Below are 25,008 nucleotides of genomic sequence, written 5' to 3' on the forward strand. Positions count from 1 at the left end.
TGGCCGCCGGGCCTGCGCGTCCGGAGCCTGTGCTCCGCAACGGGAGGGGCCGCGGCAGGGGGAGGCCCGCATACCACAAAACAAAACAAAACAAAATACTGCATTCAAAAGTTATTCATTTGAAACACAGTCAGTTTCATTTGTTTTTATTTCAAAGGTTTACCCCCACCCCGTCTTGATTTTATTTTCAGTATGTAAACATTAATATAGGTTAATAGTGTCACTCCCCATCCCTTCCACTCACCCTGTTTTTGTTTTGGGGTTTTTTTTGCAGTGCTGCACAGCTTTCGGGATCTTAGTTCCCTGACCAGGGATAGAACCCAGGCCCACAGCAGTGAAAGTGCTGAGTCCTTACCACTGGACTGCCAGGGAACTCCCTCACCCTATTATTAATGTCATCACTTTCTGATTTATCCTTTGTGGGTGCACTGCAAAAATGAGTAGATACATTTATAGCTTTTTAATTCCCCTTCCACCTTAGATGGAAAGTAACAAACTATAGATACTTTCTCACACTCTGAGTTTCTCTCTTGCACTCTGAGTTTCTTCACTTAGCAGTATATCCTGGAAGTCACTCCATATCAGTTCATAGAGCTTTTCCTCACTCTTTTTCATAGTACTCCATTGTGTGGATGTACCAAAGTTTATTCAACCAATCTCCTATATGTTGTGTACATTATTTTGACACTTACATTCAGGTTGTTTAGAATACTTTGCAATTATAAATAACAATGTAACAATAGGAACCTTGTGCATCTATAATTGTGTGAAGTGGGAAGTGTATCTTCAGGGTAAATTCCTAGAAGTGGGACTGCCAGGGCAAACTCTCAGATATTACCATAGCTCTTAGCAGCAACAGACGACAGCGTCTGCTTCCCCATAGACTTACCATGGAAAGTATTTTCAAGTTTTGAATCACTGGCCAATCTGACAAAGGAGAAATAACTCAGTATAATTCTAAGTTGCATTTCTAGCATTATGAGTAAAGCTGAACATCTTTCCAATATGTTTAAGGTCAATTTTATATTTTCTTTTGTGAGCTATCTATTCATGATTTTTACCTGCTTTTCTATCAGTTTTAGTCTTTATTGCTTCAATTTTTTAAAAAGTTCTTTACGTACTAGGGATATTGGTCCTTTACTTGTGATATATGTTGCAAATATTTTCTCCCAATTTGTTGGTTGTCTTTTTTGTTGTTGTTGTTGTTGTTTTGGGGGGAGGCCACACCACAGGGCATGCAGGATCTTAGTTCCCCAACCAGGGATTGAACCTGTGCCCTCTGCAGTAGAAGTATGGAGTCCTAACCACTGGACCACCAGGGAATTCCTGGTTGTCATTCATTCATTCATGGCTGCACTGGGTCTTCATTGCTGTGCACGGGCTTTCTCTAGTTGCGGCGAGCAGGGGCTACTCTTTGTTGTGGTGCATGGGCTTCTCACTGTGGTGGCTTCTCTTTGTTGCAGAGCACGGGCTCTAGGTGCTCAGGATTCAGTAGTTGTGGCATGTGGGCTTCAGCAGTTGTGGCACACAGGCTCAGTAGTTGTGGCTCACAGGCTCTAGAACGCAAGCTCAGTAGTTGTGACGCACGGGCTTAGCTGCTCCGCAGCATGTGGGATCTTCCCAGACCAGGGCTCAAACCTGTGTCCCTTGCAATGGCAGGTGGATTCTTAACCACAGTGCCACCAGGGAAGTCCCCCTGGTTGTCTTTTAACTTCATGTATTTTTTTGCTATGCAGAGTGGAATTTTTTAATGTTTATATAGTCATATTTATCAATTTTTTAACTGAAACTGAATTTTAAATCATAGTTCAAAATCCTTTACCTTCTCCTAAAATTAGAGAAATTCATCTATGCTTTCTTTAAATATTAACTTATTATATTTAGTTCTATGATTTGTAGTTTATTTTTGTATATGGTATAAACTACAAATAAAATTTTATATTTTCCTAACCACCTATCCAGGTGTCTAGCACCATTTTTTAATTTATGTTTTTTGCAGGGCAGGGAGCCACACTGCACAGCTTGTGGGATCTTAGTTCCCTAACCAGGGATTGAACCCGGGCCCTCGGCAGTGAGAGAGCAGAGTCCTAACCACTGGACTGCCAGGCAATTCCTTAGCACCATTTATTAAAAAGCTAATCTTTGCCCCTGGAATTTGACATAATACCTTTATCATATGTACCAGAATTCTATATGTACTTGAATCAACTTCCAGCTTTTCTATTCTATTCCACTGATCTATTTATGTGCCAGGACTACACTATTTTAACTATAGCATGCTTTAATAAAGGATATGGCCATAGCTTTTCTTTTGATGTTCTTATATTAACTCAATATCCAGGAACAAGGGATGTCTCTGTATCTGTTCAAGTCTATTTTCATGTTTTTCAGAAGTTTTAAAATTTGCCCCATAAGTTTATTACTAAATATTTTATCTTTATTGTTATGCATAAGGAGTTTTTACATTACCACAATATAATTGGTTACTGTTTGTGTATATGAAGACTATTCCTAGGTTAATTTTATATCCTGTTCCCTATTTATTGTTTCAGTTTTATCATGCATTCCCTAGGATTTTTAGCATATTATGTCATACACAAGCATAGGTCAACTTTTGCAAAGCTTTTTGCCTCTAATTGATCTTCTTCTTTATCTAATTGCACTGGCTAATACCTCCAGTACAATGTTAAATAATAGTGGAGATAGAGAGCATCCTTGCCTTATCCCAGATCTTAGTGTAAGTATTTCCCTATTAAGGAAGATGCTTGGTTTTGAAAAAGTGTATATTAAACTCTGTCATGTTAAGTATTCATCAATTCCTACTTTCTTGAGTGTTCCTATTAGAAATGGGCATTGAACTTTCTTAAAGCCTTTTCTCAGCATGTATGAAAACAACCATATAATCTTTCTCCTATCTATTAATGCAGTACATTATAGATTTTCTAGAACCAACCTTGCATTCCTACAGTAAATCCCACTTGCTTATGGTATATAATTTTAACATGGTGTTGGAGTCTGTTAGCTAATATTTATTTGGTATTGTTGCATCAATATTGGTAAGTGATGCCAATCTGAAATCTTTTTCAGTTCTGTATCAGGTTCAGGTATATCAATGTCATACTTGTTTCATAAAAATAATTTGTAAAGGGTGTGTGTGTGTGTGTGTGTTTACTGCCTATGATCTGAAATAATTTATGTAGCACTGTGATTCTTCGGTCTTTGAAGGTTTCATAGAATTCCCACATGAAACTATCTGGGCCTAGTGCTATTTTTGTGAAATAACTATGTAACTTGGTCCACTTAGGCTTTCTACCTCTAATGGGGTCAATTTTGGGTAAAATGTATTTTCCAAATAAAATGTCCAGTTCATCTAACCTCTTATGATTTTTAAATTTCTTCTATCTCTATTATTTCTCCTTTCCACTTTTTACTTGTGCCTTTAAGTTAGCTAGTAGTTACTCTATTCCATTAGTTACAGCTATTTTTCTATTTCCCAAGTCATAAAATTTCTGCTTTTATCCTTATTAAATCCTGTCTTGTTATTCTTTAGAATATTTTTTCCCCAGCTTTTTGAGTGGAGAATTTAGTTTCTTTTCCTTCTTTCATTTTTTACCAAGCAATTAAGGCTATAAATTTTCCTCCTCTCATAGATAGTATTCCATAGATTTTGATATATAGTGTTTTCATTATCTTTATTCTCTTAGAATTCTGTCATTTGGCTTATATTTTCTCCTTTTATTCAAGAATTAACAGATGATTTATTTTTAAATGAGATAGTGCTTTTATTGTTGTAGCTATAAATTTCTAGTCTTAATCATTGTTTTTTGTAATATTTTTGCTTTATGGACTGCTAGGATGCTTTCTTTTGGACCAAATATGTGATCAACTTTTGTGAATGTTCCATGTGCACTTGAGAATAAGATTCATTGCCTATTACCAGGCTGTAAAGTCTGAAATAGATCTTTAATATCTATCTGTGATGTTATTGAGGTCTTCTATATCTTACTTATTTTTGTCCATTTGACCTACTTTGTACTAATTATGGTGCATTTAAATCTATTATTATTTGTTTCTACCTATGTCTCCTTGGACATCCTATAGTTTCTCCTTTTTAAAGATGGTAGTTGTATCATTTAGGGCATAGATCTTTTACATCATCACTGTGAATTATGGCTTTTAGCATTTGAAAATGTCTTTCCTTGTCATTGTAAATACTTGAATTTCACATCACCCATTAGGCTCACACACACTGCATTGTCTCTGTTCTCCTGACATACCTTTCCCCATCCCTTACGTTTAACTTTTCAGAATCACTTTGTCTCTTGTACACCACATATAGTTGGTCTTGCTTTGTGAGGGAAGTTGAACATCCTTTTTTTTTTAATAAATGAGATAAACAAGTTTAATAAATAAGTTAGGCCATTCATATTTATTGGTATTTCAGTGGTTACCTTTGTAATTATACCTTTTTAATGCCCTTAGTCTGTTTCCTCATTTAATGTCTTATTAACTGGGTTGTCTACTATTAATATCTGTTGAGTCACAACAATCAGTATACTTATTCTGTTATATTCTTTCACTCTTCCTTCTCTCCCATCTTTCAGTAGCATTTTTTTCTGCAACTGAAACATAGCATTTATACATTGTTCTCTACCCTCATTCCCAAACTTATTTAGTCTTATAATTAAATAAGCACCATCGATCCTTTTCCTAAAATTTGTCCAGTAATCTCTTGGTTGGATGAAACTCATCCTCTAGTAGCTTCCTCAAGAAGAGCCTGGGAACACAGAATTCCCTCAGTTTTAGCTGGTTTTCTTTAGTCTTAATACATGAACATCAGCTTGGCCAGATATAAAATCCTTAGTCTTTCCTGGAGTCTCCAAGAAGTGCTTCTCTATTGTTACCTTGCTTTGTTGTTGCTTTTGAAAAGTCTGATGCTACTCTAACTCTCCCATCCTTGTAAGTTATTTGATCTTTTTGCCTCAAAGTCTTGAGGATTTTTCTTTTCAAAATCTAATAGTGTGACTTCCCTGGTGGTCCAGTGGGTAAGACTCCATGCTCCCAATGCAGGGGGCCTGGGTTCGATCCCTGGTCGGAGAACAAGATCCCGCATGCATGCTGCAACTAAGAGTCCACATGCCACAACTAAGAAGCCCACAAGCCGCAACTAGGAGTCCACATGCCACAACTAAGAAGTCTGCATGCCGCAACTAACGGTCTCACATGCCACAACAAAGATCCCACATGCCGCAACTAAGACCCGGTGCAGCCAAAAAAAAAAAAAAATCTAATAGTTATAAGTGGATATTTACTCGAGTTTGATCATTCTTGGTTAATTTTCCCATACACTCAGTGAGCTCTTTCATTATGTAGCTCTGGGTCTTTTTCTGGGATGTCTTCTTAGATTACAGTTTTAAACATTAATTCTCTTCCTGTTTGTCCTTTGTCAGACACTCCAGTTATATGTATGTTCAGTCTTCTTTGTCTATCTTCCATTTTAGCCACTTTTTTCTGATTTTTTTTTACCCTTTTCTTTATGCTTTTGGTTGTTTTCCCACTTTTCTTCAACATTCCTTATTAAATTTCATTCAAATACACTCTCCCTAGAGCACTTTATAATTCTGTCTTCATTTCTCATATATGATTTTGTCCCCTCACATTTTAATTCAGTCACCTCTAACTTTACTTCTTCCTATTTTATGTCCATTCTGTCATTAGTTTGTTTTTTTTTTTTTAAAGAAACCCTAGGGGTTGAGCTATTATTGATTGATTGATTGATTGGCTGTGTTGGGTCTTCCGTTGCTGCGCGTGGGCTTTCTCTAGTTGCAGCAAGCGGTGGCTACTCTTCGTTGCGGTGCAAGGGCTTCTCATTGCGGTGGCTTCTCTTGTTGCGGAGAACAGGCTCTAAGCACGCAGGCTTCAGTAGTTGTGGCACATGGGCTTCAGTAGTTGTGGCGCACGGGCTCAAGAGCACAGGCTCAGTAGTTGCGGCACGCGGGTTTAGTTGCTCCATGGCATGTGGGATCTTCCCGGACCAGGGCTCGAACCCATGTCCCCTGCATTGGCAGGCAGATTCTTAACCACTGCGCCACCAGGGAAGCCCTGTCATTAGTTTCTGAATTTGATTTTCATAACTCAGGTGATGATTTGAGGCTACTGAAAACTGCAGTGTGATCATCTGCTGAATGACTAACTTTTACAATGAAGGGAGTCTTGTCAAGTGAAGTTTTTTGTTCTCATTTTTGGTTTTCTTATCTTAGTAGCTCTGTATAGATAAACTACTTGTATCTGCATTTTGTGGACAGGGTTGACAGTTTGGGATGGTGAACAAGATTCCCAATTCAAGAGCGCCCTCTTCTGTCAGTATAACAAAGTGCCACTTAGTTAATGGGTGTCCTTATATTAGAGAGGATAGTAGGGAAAGGGGTAGTATGACCTTCAGGTTTTTTTTTTTAATCTTGCAGACACATAAATTTACCTCTTTCTTCATTTTTCCTTCACTTCACAATTTCCAAAGGTGCCTCTCTCTTCCTTTTTAATCTTTTCTTCCCTACAAGAAATGCCCTTCCATGCTTTCTTGATTCTTGTGCATGTTTAAGTCCCTCCCCTTAAGTAACTCTTCTGACCTAACAGGACTCTTTCCCAGTATTTTCACTCTTATAGTGAAAAGAGTGAACTTTCTCTCCCTGAGTGATTTCTTCTAAATTCCCTTCTCTTTCTTCTGAGCAGTGTCTCAACACTTCTTCCAGCTCTCCACAGAGACTTGTTGCCAAAATTCAAGAAACAGTCCTACTAGAAAGTGGTGTTTAGGAGCTTCCATGGTGGTCCAGTGGTTAAGACTCTGAGCTTCCAATGCAGGGGGCCTGGGTTCGATCCCTGGTCAGAGAACTAGATCCCTCGTCAGAGAACTAGATCCCTCATGCGTGCCACAACAAAGAAGTCTGCATGCTGCAACTAAGAGTCCACAGGCCGTGACTAAAGATCCCACGTGCCACAACTAAGACCCAGCACAGCCAAAAATAACAATTTTTTTAAAGTGGTATTTATTGTTCTACTTATTGTTATATAAAGTTTGTAGTTTCCTGTCTTACAATTATGATAAAGGAATGGAAATGGTAGTTTTATTTTTTTCTTCTTATTGGCCTACATATAGTTTTTCAAGTATGTGTAGAGTTTCAGATTCAGGAGACTTTGACTACCCAGAAATACCACCTTCCCCCTCTTTTTTTTTTTTTTTTAAACAATTTTAAGAATTCATGCTCACTGACAAAAATCCATTACTGAATTCTGATCCAATGGAAATAGTCACAAAAACATACTAATACACACAGACGTTTACTGCAGCACTGCTATAACAAAACTGTAAAAGATCTAAACGTCCATCAGTACAGTAATGTTTAAATAATGTTCCATCCATACAGTGGAGTACTATACAGTCATTATAATGAATAAGGTAGACCTGTATGCCATGATAGGGAAAGAAAGTGAAAAAAGAGTAAGGTGTGAAAGTGTCTATAATACAATCTTTTTTCAGTTAAAAGTAAATATATTGATATATATTTGACATATAAATTTTTTTCTGGAAAGATACACAAGAAACTTAATAGTGCTTAACTCTGGGAAAGACTGATAAGAAGGTGAGAAAATATTTACATTTCATTTTACATGTTTCTATACTTAAGTTTTTTCATTTGTACATATTATTTGTTTTTATTTAAAAAGGATTTAGAGAGTGTAGCAGAGACTCCTAAGTATCCACCAAAAATCCAGCTTCTGTTTCTACCACTGTAAAAGAAACGATAGGCAAATGGCTATCATATTTCCTAACCTCCCCTACAGTTAGATGTGGCTATTTGACTATGTTTTCTACAATGGACTTAAATACAGTATTAAAAATGAAACAGAATATATTTATTAAACTTCTAGCTCAAAAGTTCAAGAAGGAAAAAAAGATGATTAACTGAAAGAAAGCACAAAAGGAATTAATCAATAAAAAAGCAGAAAATACACAGCTTTAAAAAGAAACAAAAATTAAACAAAAAGTTGATTCTCTGAAACACATCAATAAAATATTTCAACTACTAGGTAACTATCAAGAAAATATAAAACAAGAAATGTCAGAAAAAACCACTGAAACAGATTTTGCTAATCTTCTAAGACTATATAACCCTGCATAATCCTATGCAGGTAAAATTTAAAATCTGGAATAGGTAATTCATAGAAAAAATATATATAGTTTACCAAAACTGGCTCAGTAGTTGTGGCACACGGGCTTAGCTGCTCCACGGCATGTGGGATCTTCCTGGACCAGGGATCGAACCCATGTCTCCTGCATTGGCAGGTGGACTCTTAACCCTTGCGCCACCAGGAAAATCCCAACAGATCTTTAAAGAGCAGATAATCCCAATGCTATTTCAATTGTTCCAAAGCATAGAAAACTTGCAAATTCTCATTATGGCACTTTATGAACTGAACTATGTACCCCCACCCCCAAAATTCATACATTGAAGCCTAACCCCCAATGTGATTATGTTTGGAGACAGAGCCTTTAAGGAGATAAAGTAAATGAGGTCATAAAGGTTGGGGCCCTAATTTGAAAGGACTGGTGTCCTTTAAAGAGGAAAAGACACCAGAGATCTCTCTTTCTTGTGCACAGAGAAGAAAGGCCACATCGGGACACAGTGAGAAGGCAGCCATCTGCAAACCACAAGAGAGGGCTCACCAGAAACCAACTCTGCTGGCACCTCAGTCCTGGACTTCTAGCCTCCAGAACCGTGAGAAAATTAATTTTTGTTTAAGCAATTCAGTCTGTGGTATTTTGTTATGGCAGCCCTAGCAAACTAATAAATGATGCAAGAGCACTGACACCAAAACCTGATTTTAAAATACACCACCTCCCCAAAGAAGGGATAGTCAGGGAGTTTAGGATCGACATGTAAATACTGCTATACTTAAAATGGATAACCAACCAGGCCCTACTGTATAGCACAGGGAACTCTGCTCAATGTTATGTGGCAGCCTGGATGGAAGGGGAGTTTGGAAGAGAATGGATACATGCATATGTATGGCTGAGTCATGTGTATATACATATGTATGCTGAGTCACAGCATATGTATTGCTGTGCACCTGAAACTATCAAAACACTGTTAATCGGCTGTACTCCAATATAAAATAAAAAGTTTAAAATAAATAAACTACCCCCCAAATCAGCTAACATTCCATATTGATGTAAACATTCAAAATAAAACATTTATAAAATATAACAAGTATTAAGATACATTTACAAACAGAACTAAGAAAAATCATGTGATTATCTCTATAAATGCTGAAAGGGCACTTAACAATATTCAATACCCACCCGTGATTTAAAAATAAAACAAGTAGGCAACAACAAAAATTAAAATAGGAACCAGTGTGGGATAGGGAGGGTGGGAGGGAGACGCAAGAGGGAGGGGATATGGGGATATATGTATACATATAGCTGATTCACTCTGTTATACAGCAGACACCAACACAACATTGTAAAGCAATTATACTCCAGTAAAGATGTTAAAAAAAATAGGAAGCAGTGGTAGCTTTCTTAACATGAGAAAAAGATATAAAATTAGGAAACACTAATGACAGTCTCTCTAAAGTTAGGAACAAAACAAAGATGCCCACTATGACAACCACTGCTTATCACTGCATTTGATAAAATATGGAGGTACATCAATGCAACTGAACAAGAGAAAGAAATGACATAACATAACTGGAAAAGAAAAAACTATTTGTATTAGGCAATATACTAATATACATGAAAAAGCCAAAAGAATTAACAGTGAAAAACTATAACAAATAATAAGAGAACTTAACAGGTAATTGGATATAAAATTGATAAACAGAATCAAAAGCTTTCATATATACCTAAAAAACAACAGAAGACGGGGCTTCCCTGGTGGCGCAGTGGTTGGGAGTTCGCCTACCGATGCAGGGGACGCGGGTTTGTGCCCCGGTCGGGGAAGATCCCGCATGCCGCGGAGCGGCTGGGCCCATGAGCCATGGCCGCTGCGCCTGCGTGTCTGGAGCTTGTGCTCCGCAACGGGAGAGGCCGCAACGGTGAGAGGCCCGCGTACCGCAAAAAATAAAAATAAAAAAAAAAAACAGGAAAACAGAAGATAGAAAAGACCCCATCTACAATAAAAAGATACTTATGAATAAACAAGGAAATCTTTAAAACAGTCAAGGAGAAAAAAGTACAGTTTAACAAATAAAAATGCAAACTGTGTTTTTAGATTGTTTCAGATTCATAAGGATGTCAATTTTCCCTAGTTAGTGCATAAATTTAATGGGATCCCAATAAAAACAACAAAAGGATTCCCTACTTCCACCCCCCCTTTCACCCTAAAACAAGACAAACTGATTTCTAAATTTCATATGGAAAAATAAACAAGACTAGGCAAGAAAACTCCAAGAAAAGAATAATCAAGAGGAACTATCTCTACCAGATGTGAAAGCATACCATCAACTGAATAATTAAGGCAGTATGGTATTGTTCAAGTGCTGATGACAATGTTAAGGCACCAGAACTCTCAAATGCTGCTGGTGGGAGTACAAACTGACACAGCCTTTGAAGAACCCTTGGTCAGGGTCCACTAAGGCTCCATGTATGCCAGGCTATGAGGCGGTACTTCCACTCCTCACTACAGATTCAACAGAAACGTGGAAGTTTGTTTATTTGTTTATTTACCAAAATCACATAACAGAATGATCATATCAGAACTATCTGTAATAATACCAAACTAGAAATTACCCAAATGCCCAACAACAGTAGATAAACTGTGGTCTGTTCATACAAAAGACTAAGGAGAGCAGAGGGCAGACAGCAGAAGCAAGAAGAACTACAATCCTGCAGCCTGCGGAACAAAAACCACATTCACAGAAAGACACACAAGATTAAAAGGCAGAGGGCTATGTAACAGATGAAGGAGCAAGATAAAACCCCAGAAACACAACTAAATGAAGTGAAGATAGGCAACCTTCCAGAAAAAGAATTCAGAATGATGATAGTGAAGATGATCCAGGACCTCGGAAACAGAATGGAGGCAAAGATCGAGAAGATGCAAGAAATGTTTAACAAAGACCTAGATGAATTAAAGAACAAATAAACAGAGGTGAATAACACAATAACTGAAATGAAAAATACACTAGAAGGAATCAATACAAGAATAACTAAGGAAGAAGAACGGATAAGACACCTGGAAGACAGAATGGTGGAATTCACTGCCACGGAAGAAAATAAAGAAAAAAGAATGAAAAGATATGAAGACAGCCTAAGAGACCTCTGGGACAACAATAAACGCAACAACATTCGCATTATAGGGGTCCCAGAAGGAGAAGACAGAGAGAAAATACCCGAGAAAATATTTGAAGAGATTATAGTCAAAAACTTCCCTAACATGGGAAAGGAAATAGCCACCCAAGTCCATGAAGCACAGAGAGTCCCAGATAGGATAAACCCAAGGAGAATCACACCGAGACACATAGTAATCAAACTGACAAAAATTAAAGGCAAAGAAAAATTATTGAAAGCAACAAGGGAAAAACGACAAATAACATACAAGGGACTCCCATAACGTTAACAGCTGGTTTCTCAGCAGAAACTCTACAAGCCAGAAAGGAGTGGCATGATATATTTAAAGTGATGAAAGGGAAGAACCTACAATCCAGATTACTCTACCCAGCAAGGATCTCATTCAGATTCGACGGAGAAATCAAAAGCTTTACAGACAAGCAAAAGCTAAGAGAATTCAGCACCATCAAACGTGATCTACAACCAATGCTGAAGGAACTTCTTTCAGCAGGAAACACAAGAGAAGAAAAGGACCTACAAAACAAACTCATAGGGCTTCCCTGGTGGCGCAGTGGTTAAGAATCCGCCTGCCACTGCAGGGGACACAGGTTCAAGCCCTGGTCCGGGAAGATCCCACATGCCGCGGAGCAACTAGGCCCATGTGCCACAACTACTGAGTCTGTGCTCTAGAGCCCGCAAGCCACAACTACTGAGCCCACATGCCACAACTACTGAAGACCGCGCGCCTAGAGCCCGTGCTCCACAACAAGAGAAGCCACGACAATGAGAAGGCCGTGCACCGCAACAAAGAGTAGCCCCCGCTCACAACTAGAGAAAGCCTGCACAGAGCAACGAAGACCCAACACAGCCCAAAATAAATAAATAAATAAATTTATTTTAAAAGAAAAAACAAACTCATAACAATTAAGAAAATGGTAATAGGAACATACATATCGATAATTACCTTAAACGTGAATGGATTAAATACGCCAACCAAAAGACACAGGCTTGCTGAATGGATACAGAAACAAGACCCATAAATATGTTGTCTACAAGAGACCCACTTCAGACCTAGGGACACATACCAACTGAAAGTGAGGGCATGGAAAAAGATATTCCATGAAAATGGAAATCAAAAGAAACCTGGAGCAGCAATACTCATATCAGATAAAATAGACTTTAAAATAAAGAATGTTACAAGAGACAAAGAAGGACACTACATAATAATCAAGGGATCAATCCAAGAAGAAGATATAACAATTATAAATACATATGCACCCAACATATGAGCATCTCAATACATAAAGCAACTGCTAACAGCTATAAAAGAGAAAATCGGCAGTAACACAATAATAGTGGAGAACTTTAACACCTCACTTACACCAATGGACAGATCATCCAAACAGAAAATTAGGAAACACAAGCTTTAAATGACACAAAAGACCAGATAGATTTAATTGATATTTATAGGACACTCCAACCAAAAAGAGCAGATTACACTTTCTTCTCAAGTGTACATGGAACATTCTCCAGGATAGATCACATCTTGGGGCACAAATCAAGCCTCAGTAAATTTAAGAAAACTGAAATCATATCAAGCATCTTTTCTGACCACAATGCTATGAGATTAGAAATCAATTACACAGAAAAAAACGTAAAAAACACAAATACATGGAGGCTGAACAATACATTACTAAATAACCAAGAGATCACAAGAGACCCACTTCAGACCTAGGGACACATACCAACTGAAAGTGAGGGCATGGAAAAAGATATTCCATGAAAATGGAAATCAAAAGAAACCTGGAGCAGCAATACTCATATCAGATAAAATAGACTTTAAAATAAAGAATGTTACAGCTGTCCCTGTTTGCAGCTACATGATACTATACACAGATGATCCTAAAGATGCTACCAGAAAACTACTAGAGCTAATCAATGAATTTGGTAAAGTAGCAGGATACAAAATTAATGCACAGAAATCTCTTGCATTCCTATACACTAATGATGAAAAATCTGAAAGAGAAATTAAGGAAACATTCCCATATACCATTGAAACAAAAAGAATAAAATACCTAGGAATAAACCTACTTAGGGAAACAAAAGACCTGTATGCAGAAAACTATAAGACACTGTTGAAATTAAAGATGATACAAACAGATGGAGAGATATACCATGTTCCTGGATTGTAAGAATCAATATTGTGAAAATGACTATACTATCCAAAGCAACCTGCAGATTCAATGCAATCCCTATGAAATTACCAATGGCGGGCTTCCCTGATGGTACAGTGGTTGAGAGTCCGCCTGCCGATGCAGGGGACACGGGTTCGTGCCCCGGTCCGGGAAGATCCCACGTGCCGTGGAGCAGCTAGGCCCGTGAGCCATGGCCGCTGAGCCTGCGCATCCGGAGCCTGTGCTCCGCAACGGGAGAGGCCACAACAGTGAGAGGCCCGCGTACCACAAAAAAAATAAAAATAAAAATTACCAATGGCATTTTTTTTACAGAACTAGAACAAAACAATCTTAAAATTTAGACACAAAAGACCCCGAAAAGCCAAAGCAGTCTTGAGGGAAAAAACGGAGCTGGAGGACTTCAGACTATACTACAAAGCTACAGTAATCAAAACAATATGATACTGGCTCAAAAACAGAAATATAGATCAATGCAACAGGACAGAAAGCCCAGAGATAAACCCACATAGCTATGGTCAACTAATCTATGACAAAGGAGGCAAGGATATACAATGGAGAAAAGACAGTCTCTTCAATAAGTGGTGCTGGGAAAACTGGACAGCTACATGTAAAAGAATGAAATTAGAACACTCCCTAACACCATACACAAAAATAAACTCAAAATGGATTAAAGACCTAAATGTAAGGCCACACACTATCAAACTCTTAGAGGAAAACATAGGCAGAACACTCTATGACATAAAACACAGCAAGATCCTTTTTGACCCACCTCATAGAGAAATGGAAATAAAAAGAAAAATAAACAAATGGGACCTAATGAAACTTAAAAGCTTTTGAAGACATACAGATGGCCAAGAAGCACATGAAAAGCTGCTCAGCATCACTAATTATTAGAGAAATGCAAATCAAAACTACAATGAGGTATCACCTCACACCAGTTAGAATGGGCATCATCAGAAAATCTACAAACAAATGCTGGAGAGGGTGTGGAGAAAAGGGAACCCTCTTGTACTGTTGGTGGGAATGTAAATTGATACAGCCACTATGGAGAACAGTATGGAGATTCCTTAAAAAACTAAAAACAGAATTACCACATGACCCAGCAATCCCACTACTGGGCATATACCCAGAGAAAATCGTAATTCAAAAAGACACATGCACCCCAATGTTCACTGCAGTCCTATTTATACAGAAATAGAGACACAGATGTAGAGAACAAACATATGGACACCAAGAGGGGGAAAGTGGTGGTGGGGAGTGTTGCTTGTGGGATGAACTGGGAGATTGGGATTGACATGTATACATCAATATGTATAAAATGGATAACTAATAAGAACATGCTGTATAAAAAAATAAAATTCTAAAATTCCAAAAAAAAAAAAAAGCATCAAAAAAAAAAAAAAGCCTAAGGAGAACCATGAGAATAACACGCATTGCAACAATATGGACGAATTTCAGTAGTCTCGTTGAATGAAAGCAGCCAGACAGAAAAGACCACAGGCTATATGATTCCATTTATATAGTATACAAAACCAAGAAAAACTAATTCGTGGATGGACCTAGAGACTGTCATACAGAGTGAAGTCAGAAAGAGAAAAACAAATATCGTATATTAACGCATATATGTGGAATCTAGAAAAATGGTACAGATGAACCGGTTTGCAAGGCAGAAATAGAGACACAGATGTAGAGAACAACTGTATGGACACCAAGGGGGAAAAGTTGTGGGAAGTGGTGGTGGGATGAACTGGGAGATTGGGATTGACATGTATACATCAATATGTATAAAATGGATAACTAATAAGAACATGCTGTATAAAAAAATAAAATTCTAAAATTCCAAAAAAAAAAAAAAGCATCAAAAAAAAAAAAAAGCCTAAGGAGAACCATGAGAATAACACGCATTGCAACAATATGGACGAATTTCAGTAGTCTCGTTGAATGAAAGCAGCCAGACAGAAAAGACCACAGGCTATATGATTCCATTTATATAGTATACAAAACCAAGAAAAACTAATTTATGCTGTTAAAGGTCAAGATGGTGGTTTCCCTCAGGGGCTTGGTGGGAAAGCAGTGCCTGGAAGAGAACATTGGGGAGGCTTGTCTGTTTCTCTATGTGATGCGTTTATTTGATCTATTCTATATAAATGTTTCTGTTATTTAGGAGGATTTATATTTATTTTAATAATGGTTACCTCTGTTACTATACCTCTTTAATGCCCTTAGTTCCCTGGATTTAGCAATTTGGAGAGGTCATTAGGAGAGCTATCATCAACAGAGGGAGAAAAGCAGAAGCCAGATTCCAGAGAGGAATAAAGGAAGAAGAGACAAGAGGAGTTTAAGGAAAAAGGTAGAAAAGACTGTGGACATCAGTTAAACAGAGATTCAGGTTAAGAAGGGTTTGGTTTAGCAGACAAGAAGTCCATACATGTTCAAACACATTTATTGCCCAGAGGAAGGAGTTAAGAGAGGGAGAAGTTAATCCAGTCAAGAAAGCAAGATGCCAGATAGGAAGCAATGGAGTGAGGAGCCCAGGTGAAGCACCTCATTCTTTGAGCCTGGGAAGACACGGAGGGACGGTGGGGAGGGAGAAACATGCACCTACGGAGAGAGATGAACCTGATGCTCTCAATTTCCTCCACGAAGGAAATGCTGATGTCATCTGATCAGAGTGGGGAATAGAGAAGGAAGTTAAGGTTTCGATCAGGGAAAGTGAAGAACATAAAAACAGGAGCTGAGGGGAGGTTCATGGCACATATTCAAGCCAGAGACCAGAGAGGTGAACCGAGGGCCCAGCTCAGGCTGGAGCAAGGCTCCAGGGCTTTCCTCTGGCAGGCTCAGGCCCCACTGGCAACATGGGTGGGTGGATGAATAAGTGACTGGATGGATAGATGGATGAATGGATGGATGGGTGTGTGGATGGATGGATGGATGGCTGCAGCCTTGAACCAGGGATGTGACTCCACAGGGCAAAAGGAGAATTGGAGTAAGGATGACACAGACCCCATTTTACCTTCTTCACACTACTTTTGGAGCTAAAACTACCCATGCCATGTATGCTTTTGTTCTCTGAATCTCTCACCCAAATGTGAGGTCGCCGAGGCAGGGTTTCTGTCCATCACAGTGTCATACAGTACCAACACTGAGAACAGTGCCTGGCTGTTAACATCTGGCATAATGGCAAAGTCCAAGCTGGGCCAGGAAGGCAGAGGCCAGGAAGGGGAGAGGGCTCCAGAGGAATGGTATGATTGAGGTCTGGAGAGTCCAGGAGCAGAGGTGGTGAGAGACGGACAGGACAACTGTGAGGGTGTACAGAGTACTGAAGGCTAAGGCCAGAGGAGGGCATGCTGGGAGAATCGTGCTCAAATGGTGCTCAGAAGGCGAAGAATCCAGCAATGAGGAGGGGCTGATCCCGGCCACGGCTGCTGACTCACGCTGACTCCCCACAGTACAGGAAGGAGGAACAGGTCAATGGGAGAGCCAGGGCCCCAGGAGAGGCTGTGCCCACAGAGCCGTCTGGGTTCAGTTAAGCGAGAAGAGCTAAGAGCACAGCGCGCGTAGGAAAGTGTGAGGGAGACAATGGCCATCGACAGATGCCCCCAGTTCACCCCAACACTGTCCTCTTCACTTAATGACCCAGGAACCTGCTACACCAAGAAAAAGGTACAAACGACTCCCGTCCTCCTCCAACCTACACACACACACCCCTCAACCCTGTCACAGGACACCTTGTGTACTCTCCTTTCTCTAGAGAAAAAAAAAATGCCCTCTGAACATGAGGCTCCAAACAGAGCTACATGAAGAGTCATCCTGCCTCAACTCCAGGCTCTGGAGACACGGCCCTTTCTCTATGGGCCTTAGAGTGCCAGCTCAAGAGCCGTGAGCTCTGCGGACCCAACTGCCATGCCCCCAAGCCCATCCAAGCCAGCAGGGTGGCCACGGCCACTAGCTCTTCCCATACTACTCTTCCCACACTACTCAGTGCCCTTGTTCTGTGCCACCCCGTGCCCTGCCTGTGTTGCCCAGTGGTAAGGGCCTGTGGATAAAGCACTTCCTCACTGAGCCAAAGCACAATGACATGCACATGGCTGAGCCAGCACAGACAAGACAGACAAATGTGGCACTTACAGAGTGTATGATGTCCACCATGTTGTAGGCTTTGGTAGATTCCAAAGGGACAATTGTATCAAGCTCAGGAACCAGACGGTCACTTTGGATAGAAAAAGAAGCAGATATAATCAACATGGAAGAGCCCGTTGCCTTCTGTGGGTGGGGAATGGGAGAGGAAATGGGGGAGACACAGCATGGGGGCTGGACTGATTCTGTCCCTGCTGGGCTTGCAAAGCAGTCCCCAAAGATACATTCCTTTGTTACCACCATATTAAACTGAACCTGAGCTTGATATTAACCCAGAAGATCTTTCTGTTTTCATTTAGAGGAGAAAAAAATGAGCTTATTCCCCTGAATGTGGAGATTTCTTCATTTATCCTCTCTGAACACCTCCTACATTCTAGGTATCATATGGAGCACCAAAGGACATTGTAGTGAACAAGCCACTGTACCATCAAGCCCAGCTTCCCAGAGAGCTCGGCACCAGCGTCTTGGGTACAGCCCCACCCAGTAACGAAGTCCTCCCTTACTTTTCATGTGCTGTTTACACCTATGCATACAGCTTCCCTCGGACTGAATAAAGAGGAGGTGTGGCTGGGCCAAAGCAGGCTGTTCAGACATGTCTGGGCCCTCGGACCATAACACCTTCAAATGACGTCCTAAACCTTTCAAGAACCCCAAACAGTACAGCAGCTCGGAAAAGGAGGCTGTGCCCATTGCTTCTGGGCCTTGTGACCACCCTCCCTCTCATGACTACACACAGTGGGCCACTGACTGTATCCCCTGAGGAGTCAGGCAGAGGCAGACAAGGAGGGGCCCTGGGGACATGACTCTTCAGAGCATCCCTGGCCCAGACACGGCCCGATAGGTAGAAGCCCAGGGCAGTGTCTGCAAACGGCTTCTTCCCAAGGGACGGCTTCTTCCCGAGGGACACAATTTCAAGTCCTTCTGCAGAAGTATTGCAGGCCAAGTGAGTGCTTCAAAATCAGAGAGGAAACAAAATGGAGAAGACAGCAGCCAGTGGTCTGGAGCTATAGTTCCCCAGCTGGGCTTCTGGCTTATTCTGTGGTGCTCCCCACATCAGGCAGTGGCCGGAATAGCAAGAAGGAAAGAAGGTCTTCACTAGGTGGTCAGCAACACACCCTTCCCCAGGAATGCCCCAGCTTCTGGCCACAAGCAGGTGTGCATAAGCACATTTCCTAAAGGGCATGCTGTCTGAATCATTTCACATTGATTTATTTCATGTTAAGACAAAAAAAAAAAAAAAATCTCAATTCTGGACAAAGACTCAGAAATAATATTTTTTTTGGCCACTTTTTACTCCCAAGCTACTTGTCAGATATTACAGAGAGGAAAAACGTGAATAAAAATAAAATCTCTTGGGATTTCCCTGGCAGTCCAGTGGTTAAGACTCTGTCTGAGATTCCACTGCAGGGGGCATGGATTTGATCCCTGGTGGGGGAACTAAGATCCCGCATGCCACACAGCGTGGCCAGAAAATTTTTTTTTAATTTCTTTTTAAATAAGTAAATAAAATCCTTCATGGCTCCTATACCCAAACATGCCACCACCATGCCTACACCTGACTCCACTGCACAATCTACTCCAAGCTGCCCACCAGGGCAGACCCTGGAGGTCCCACCAGGGCACAGGGGCCAGAGAAGGACAAGCCAACCTGCAAACCGAGAGAAGGAGCTCCGGCCTGCAACTCACCTGGGATCATGGCACTCACGGACGGGGGCCGGGTCCTGATTGCTGAGAGGCAAGTAGTTGAAGAACTCCCGGAGATTACACAAGGCGTCAACGTCGTTTTCAAAAGCTCTGTGGGCCACGCCTGAGAAAACAGGGAGTATATAGTGGGCCAGGGCGCCTGTCAGCCCAGAGACGCAGCTTCATGCCTGCCCACCTGCCCCCTCTAGGGCGGGTCTGCAGCAGACTGTGCCGACAGCCCTGTCGCCGCCCCCTCCACTGAGGATGGTACCACACCACACACCTTCAGGCTGACCCTCAGTCCATGCAGCCTGTTCTCTCTGCAAGGGTCACTCCTTTCATTATCCAGGTCTTTGACCTAGTGTCGCCTACTTGCCGAGGCTTTCCCTGCCCCTCTCCAGAGCACAACTTTCCCCACACCCCTCACTCTCCATCCCTGAACCAGCTGGGAATTCTCGTCACACTTTTCCCTGCAGCACCTATTTCCCTGTTTACTGCCTGACATCTCCCAGAGAGTATGAGCTCCAACGGAGTAGAGGCCAGGCCTGCCTTATCACTGCAGCCCAGCAACTGGAATAATGCCTGGTTATATGTCCATTAACACTCAAGAAAGCTGGACAATAAAAAATAAAAGGAAAACGGCTGGCACATGTCATGGTACTCAGCAATGGCAGAACAAAGGAGGAAAGAAGGGGAACCACGTGGCCCTGGTAAGGAATCAAGCCATCATTCCTCAAGAACACTCTGAAATCACAGAAGAGCCAAACACGGCCACAGACATGACAGAGAAAGTGGGGCAGGAAACTCCCTCTCAGGTTCACCCCACCAGACTCCCTGCTTCTACCGCTGCCCCCAGAGTCTCTTCTCTACCAGGCAGCCCAACTGAGCTGTTAAAGTCAGATCATGTCATGTCTCTAATCCAACCACCCTCCTTGCCACTCACCAAGCACACCAGCCCCTCTTCTTCCTCAGAAGCCTCTGCCTGCGATGCTTCTCCCCTAGGTATGCACGCAGCCCACTCCTTCAAATCTGCTGAACTACTGCCCAGTGAGGCCTGTCCTTATCACCCTCATTAAAACTGCAACAATCCCAACCCCCTTTACCCTGTGCTTTTTCCACAGCACACGTACTTTTATGAATCATAATCTTATAACCATCATTCTAGTTAGCTCAAAAATTTCAAAGACTAAGAAAGCATTAGTAGTAGCCTGTAATTTAATTTCACGAGTTTGAGATATAAATCCACCTTTATTACTATATCTGTACACAATACATGACACTACAGTCTATTCAAAGAAATTCTGTCAGTGAAGTGGTATCTGTAACAGACTGTCCTTTCTAGCAATTCCTCTTCTCAGTGTCTGACAACAGTAAGGTGAGCTTCGAGGCCTCTAACCTGACATGGTGGTGTGGGTCCTGGCGCCCCCGAGCTCCTCCTGGGTAACATCCTCATTGGTGACAGACTTCACAACATCAGGGCCAGTGATGAACAAGTAGGAGGTGTCCTGAAACCAGAGAATTCCAGAAAGTTCAATCTCAGAGCTCCAGAACTCAATGGAGCCACAGAGTTCACACAGCCAAGATGACAAACGCAGAGAAGATAGTGACGTGGTGGCAAAACCAGGTTAGGACGCAGCTCACAGATGCGTATCCAAACTAAAGACCCACGTTTTCCCTATCTCACTGTCTATCAAAAAAATCTTCATTGCCTGGTTCTCTCTCAGCAAAGTGGCCTGCAGGGTGGCTACCAGTCATTCATCTGTAGAACACCCTAACAGGTGACCCTTATTCAGAGCTTGCTGCACACCAAGAATTTTTCTAAGCATTTCATGGGATTGTGTCATTAAACCCTAGGTACTATTATCACCCCATTTATAGATCAGGAAACTGAGGCACTGTGATAGTGTGCAGCTTGCCTAAAATTAATCAGTCACTTTAAGTGAAGCCATCTGGAGACAATGATAATCAATGTTTGGTGTTTTGAGACAGTGACAGGCTTTAATTTTTAGTTTCTAACTTAAAGATAATAAAGACATATTGTAAAAAATTTAATCAGAATAGGAGATACAGTAGAAGGTAAGTCCACATGCAGGCCCTTATTTCCAGCCCTCTAATTTCCATCCCCAAGGGTGACCACTGTCAGTTTCTCTGACATCCATGCATATGAGCATATATATATTTTTTCCCTCTTATTTTCTCTCTAGCACATTGTCCTACACACACTGTTCTCAAACTTCTTGAAAATTATTCCATATCAGTATAGTAGGATATGTATCACAACTTACTTAATTGTCACCTACTGATGGTCCTTTAGACTGTTGCCAGTGTTTTACTTATAACAAGCAATGCTGCAATAAGTATCTTACTACAATCATCTCTGTCAGCTCAGTTCATGTTCTTTGCCCATTCTCCTACTAGATAGTTGTTTTTATATACTAAGGACATTAGTCCCTAGACTATTATCTGTGTTGTATCAGTCTTTATTTTGTGGCTCCTTGGTTTGGAATCTTGCTAGAATGGCCTAGATAGAGAGGTCTACCTTCCCCACTCCACACACAGACTCAAACAAATGTTCATAAGAGCATTACTTGTAACAATCAAAAACTAGAAACAGAGACTTCCCTGGTGGTGCAGTGGTTAAGAATCTACCTGCCAATGCGGGGGACATGGGTTCAATCCCTGGTCCAGGAAGATCCCACATGAGCCCATGCACCACAACTACTGAGCCTATGCTCTAGAGCCTGCATGCCACAACTACTGAGCCCGAGTGCTGCAACTACTGAAGCCCACGTGCCTGAAGCCTGTGCTCTGCAGCAAGAGAAGCCACCACAATGAGAAGACCACACGCTACAACAAAGGGTAGCCCCCGCTCGCTGCAACTAAAGAAAGCGTGCACACAGCAACAAAGATCTAACACAGCCAAAAACAAAAAAACTAGAAACAGCCCAATTCCATCAACAAGTGAATCTCAAAATAATTATCCTAAATGAAAGAAACCGGCCCCGTCAAAAAAATAAAAAAAGAGTACATATTTTTTGTATATATTTTGTACATACAAAATGTCATTTTGTATGGTTCTGTTTATATAACATTCTAGAAAATGCAAATTAATCCTGTGTGATAAAAGCAGATGAGGGCTTCCCTGGTGGCACAGTGGTTAAGAATCCGTCTGCCAATGCAGGGGACATGGGTTCGATCCCTGGTCCAGGAAGATCCCACATGCCGCGGAGCAACTAAGCCCATGCACCACAACTACTGAGCCCATGTGCTGCAACTACTGAAGCCCATGCGCCTAGAGCCCATGCTCCGCAGCAAGAGAAGCCACTGCAATGAGAAGCCCACGCACCACAATGAAGAGTAGCCCCCGCTCACCACAGCAAGAGAAAGCCCACATGCAGCAACGAACACCCAGCACAGCCAAAAATAAATAAATAAAATTTTAAAAAAATTTTTTTAATTAAAAAAAAAAAGCAGATGAACAGTTACTGAAAGACAGGGCTGGGAGGTAGGAAAGAATGAATTACAACAATACATGAGGAAACTTTGGGAAGTGATGGCTATGTTCATTATCTTAATTGTGGTCATGGCTTCATGGTTGTATACACGCATCAAAGCTCTAATTGCACAACTTAAAGTGTGTGCAGTTCACCGTACATCAATTATATCTCAAAGTTATAAAAAAAAAAAAAATTGTGGAAATGCAAAGGGTCAAGAATATCCCATATCCATACCACTTAAAGAAAATACCGGGGCTTCCCTGGTGGCACAGTGGTTGAGAGTCCACCTGTCGAAGCAGGGGACACGGGTTCGTGCCCCGGTCCAGGAAGATCCTACATGCCGCGGAGCGGCTGGGCCCATGGGCCATGGCCGCTGAGCCCGCGCGTCCAGAGCATGTGCTCTGCAACGGGAGAGGCCACAACAGTGAGAGGCCCGCATACTGAAAAAAAAAAAAAAAAGAAAAAAAGAAAATACAGAAGGACAACTTGCTGTACCGGGTATCAGCATTTGTCATAAAGCCATTGTAATCGATAGTATGGTACTGACTGGCACAGAAACAAGCAAACAGACCAAGAAAGCTCAGTGAAAAACTAGATATATGGACGCTTGATTCACAATATAAATGACATCACAGAGCAGGAAAGACTGTTCTTTTCAATAAAAGGCTCTATGTCAACTAGGTGTCTATACCGGAAAAAAAATTTTTTTAAAATCAAACTAGCCTCTATTTCATACTATGTGTAAAAATCAACTCCAACTTTAGATGCAAACATAAAAGGCAAAATAATAAAACTTTTAGAAAATAGAAAGTATCTTCATGACTTCAGGGTAGGAAAAAGTTCAAGACCTAAAACACACTACCTATAAAGTATACATTTGACATTGGTTCTCCTATCAAAAGAGCACAGAAGCCAGCTTACAGGGATTCCCATTGGCTAAAGAAAGGACAATTTGAGCATCAAAATAATGATAGTACTGTAATGGAATATAAACCACTGAGTAAAATAGGAAATCCATGAACTCATATTAAGTCAATGAAATAAACAAATGCCCAAGAACAGCAGGGCTCTTCCTTAGAGTAGATCACCAACTGATATGAAGCAAGTGGTGGAGCTGGAAAATAACCATCTTGTAAAGATTGGTTTGGACAAGAAACATCAATAGATACTAAATCAAGGAAAAAAAGTATAATGTGGAACAGCATACTTGTATGGTCTCAAAGCAACTCCCCAGTGAGTATCAGTTACAAAGAAAGAACGGTAACTACACAGTGGAGAAACCAGACAACACCTCAACAATGATCAAATTAATGTCACCAATGAAGGGCAGATGGCCATCACTTGCCTCCAGATGTGATCATTTGAGCAGGATACAACATCACTAATGTAGACAGGCTGGGATACCTAATCTGATTCTGATCATGAGGAAATACCAGATAAACCCAAATTGAGCAACAATCTATGAAATAATTCATTCTGTAGCCTTCAAAATGTCATGACAAAGAGTCTGAGGAATTGTCACAGAGTAGAGGAAATTAATGCAACATGACAACTAAATGCAATATGTGATCCTGAAATGGATCCTGTACTGGAGAAAGAAAATGCCATTAAGGACATTTTGGGGACAAGTAACCAAACTGGGATCTAGATGGTGGAGTAGACAACAGTATTATATCGGAAAGACTACGTTAGGCATATGTGAAACAACTCGTAATAAATTTAAAAAGACTGAAATCATACAAACTATCTTGTTTGATTGCAATGGAATGAAACTAGAAACAAGAAAAACTGGAAACTTACAAATATGTGGAAATTAAACATCACACATTTTTAAAATAAATTTATTTATTTTTGGCTGCGCTGGGTCTTCCTTGCTGCGCACAGGCTTTCTCTACCTGTGGTGAGTGGGGGCTACTCTTCGTTGTGGTGCACGGGCTCCTCATTTCGGTGGCTTCTCTTATTGCAGAGCATGGGCTCTAGGCATGTGGGCTTCAGTTGCTGTGGCGCACAGGCTCAGTAGTTGTGGCTTGCAGGCTCTAGAGCCCAGGCTCAGTAGTTGCAGCGCACGGGCTTAGTTGCTCCGCAGCATGTGGGATCTTCCTGGACCAGGGCTCAAACACGTGTCCCCTGCATTGGCAGGCGGATTCTATTTTTTTTTTTTTTTTTT

General features: G+C 40.9%; 1 protein-coding gene across 1 annotated transcript in view; it reads right to left on the minus strand.

Moving 5' to 3' along the window:
* PCCB (propionyl-CoA carboxylase subunit beta) overlaps positions 1 to 25,008 on the minus strand; it is an 85,651-nt gene that overhangs the window by 26,363 nt on the left and 34,280 nt on the right. Inside the window, exons 7-9 of the mRNA XM_007102547.4 lie at positions 20,741 to 20,849; positions 19,348 to 19,468; positions 17,653 to 17,734 (exon numbers count right to left, since the gene is read on the minus strand). Coding sequence (XP_007102609.1) covers positions 17,653 to 17,734; positions 19,348 to 19,468; positions 20,741 to 20,849 — 312 coding nt within the window. The remainder of the gene's footprint in view (positions 1 to 17,652; positions 17,735 to 19,347; positions 19,469 to 20,740; positions 20,850 to 25,008) is intronic.

The sequence above is a fragment of the Physeter macrocephalus genome, chromosome 1 (assembly GCF_002837175.3).
Source record: "Physeter macrocephalus isolate SW-GA chromosome 1, ASM283717v5, whole genome shotgun sequence".
NCBI classification, from domain to species: domain Eukaryota; kingdom Metazoa; phylum Chordata; class Mammalia; order Artiodactyla; family Physeteridae; genus Physeter; species Physeter macrocephalus.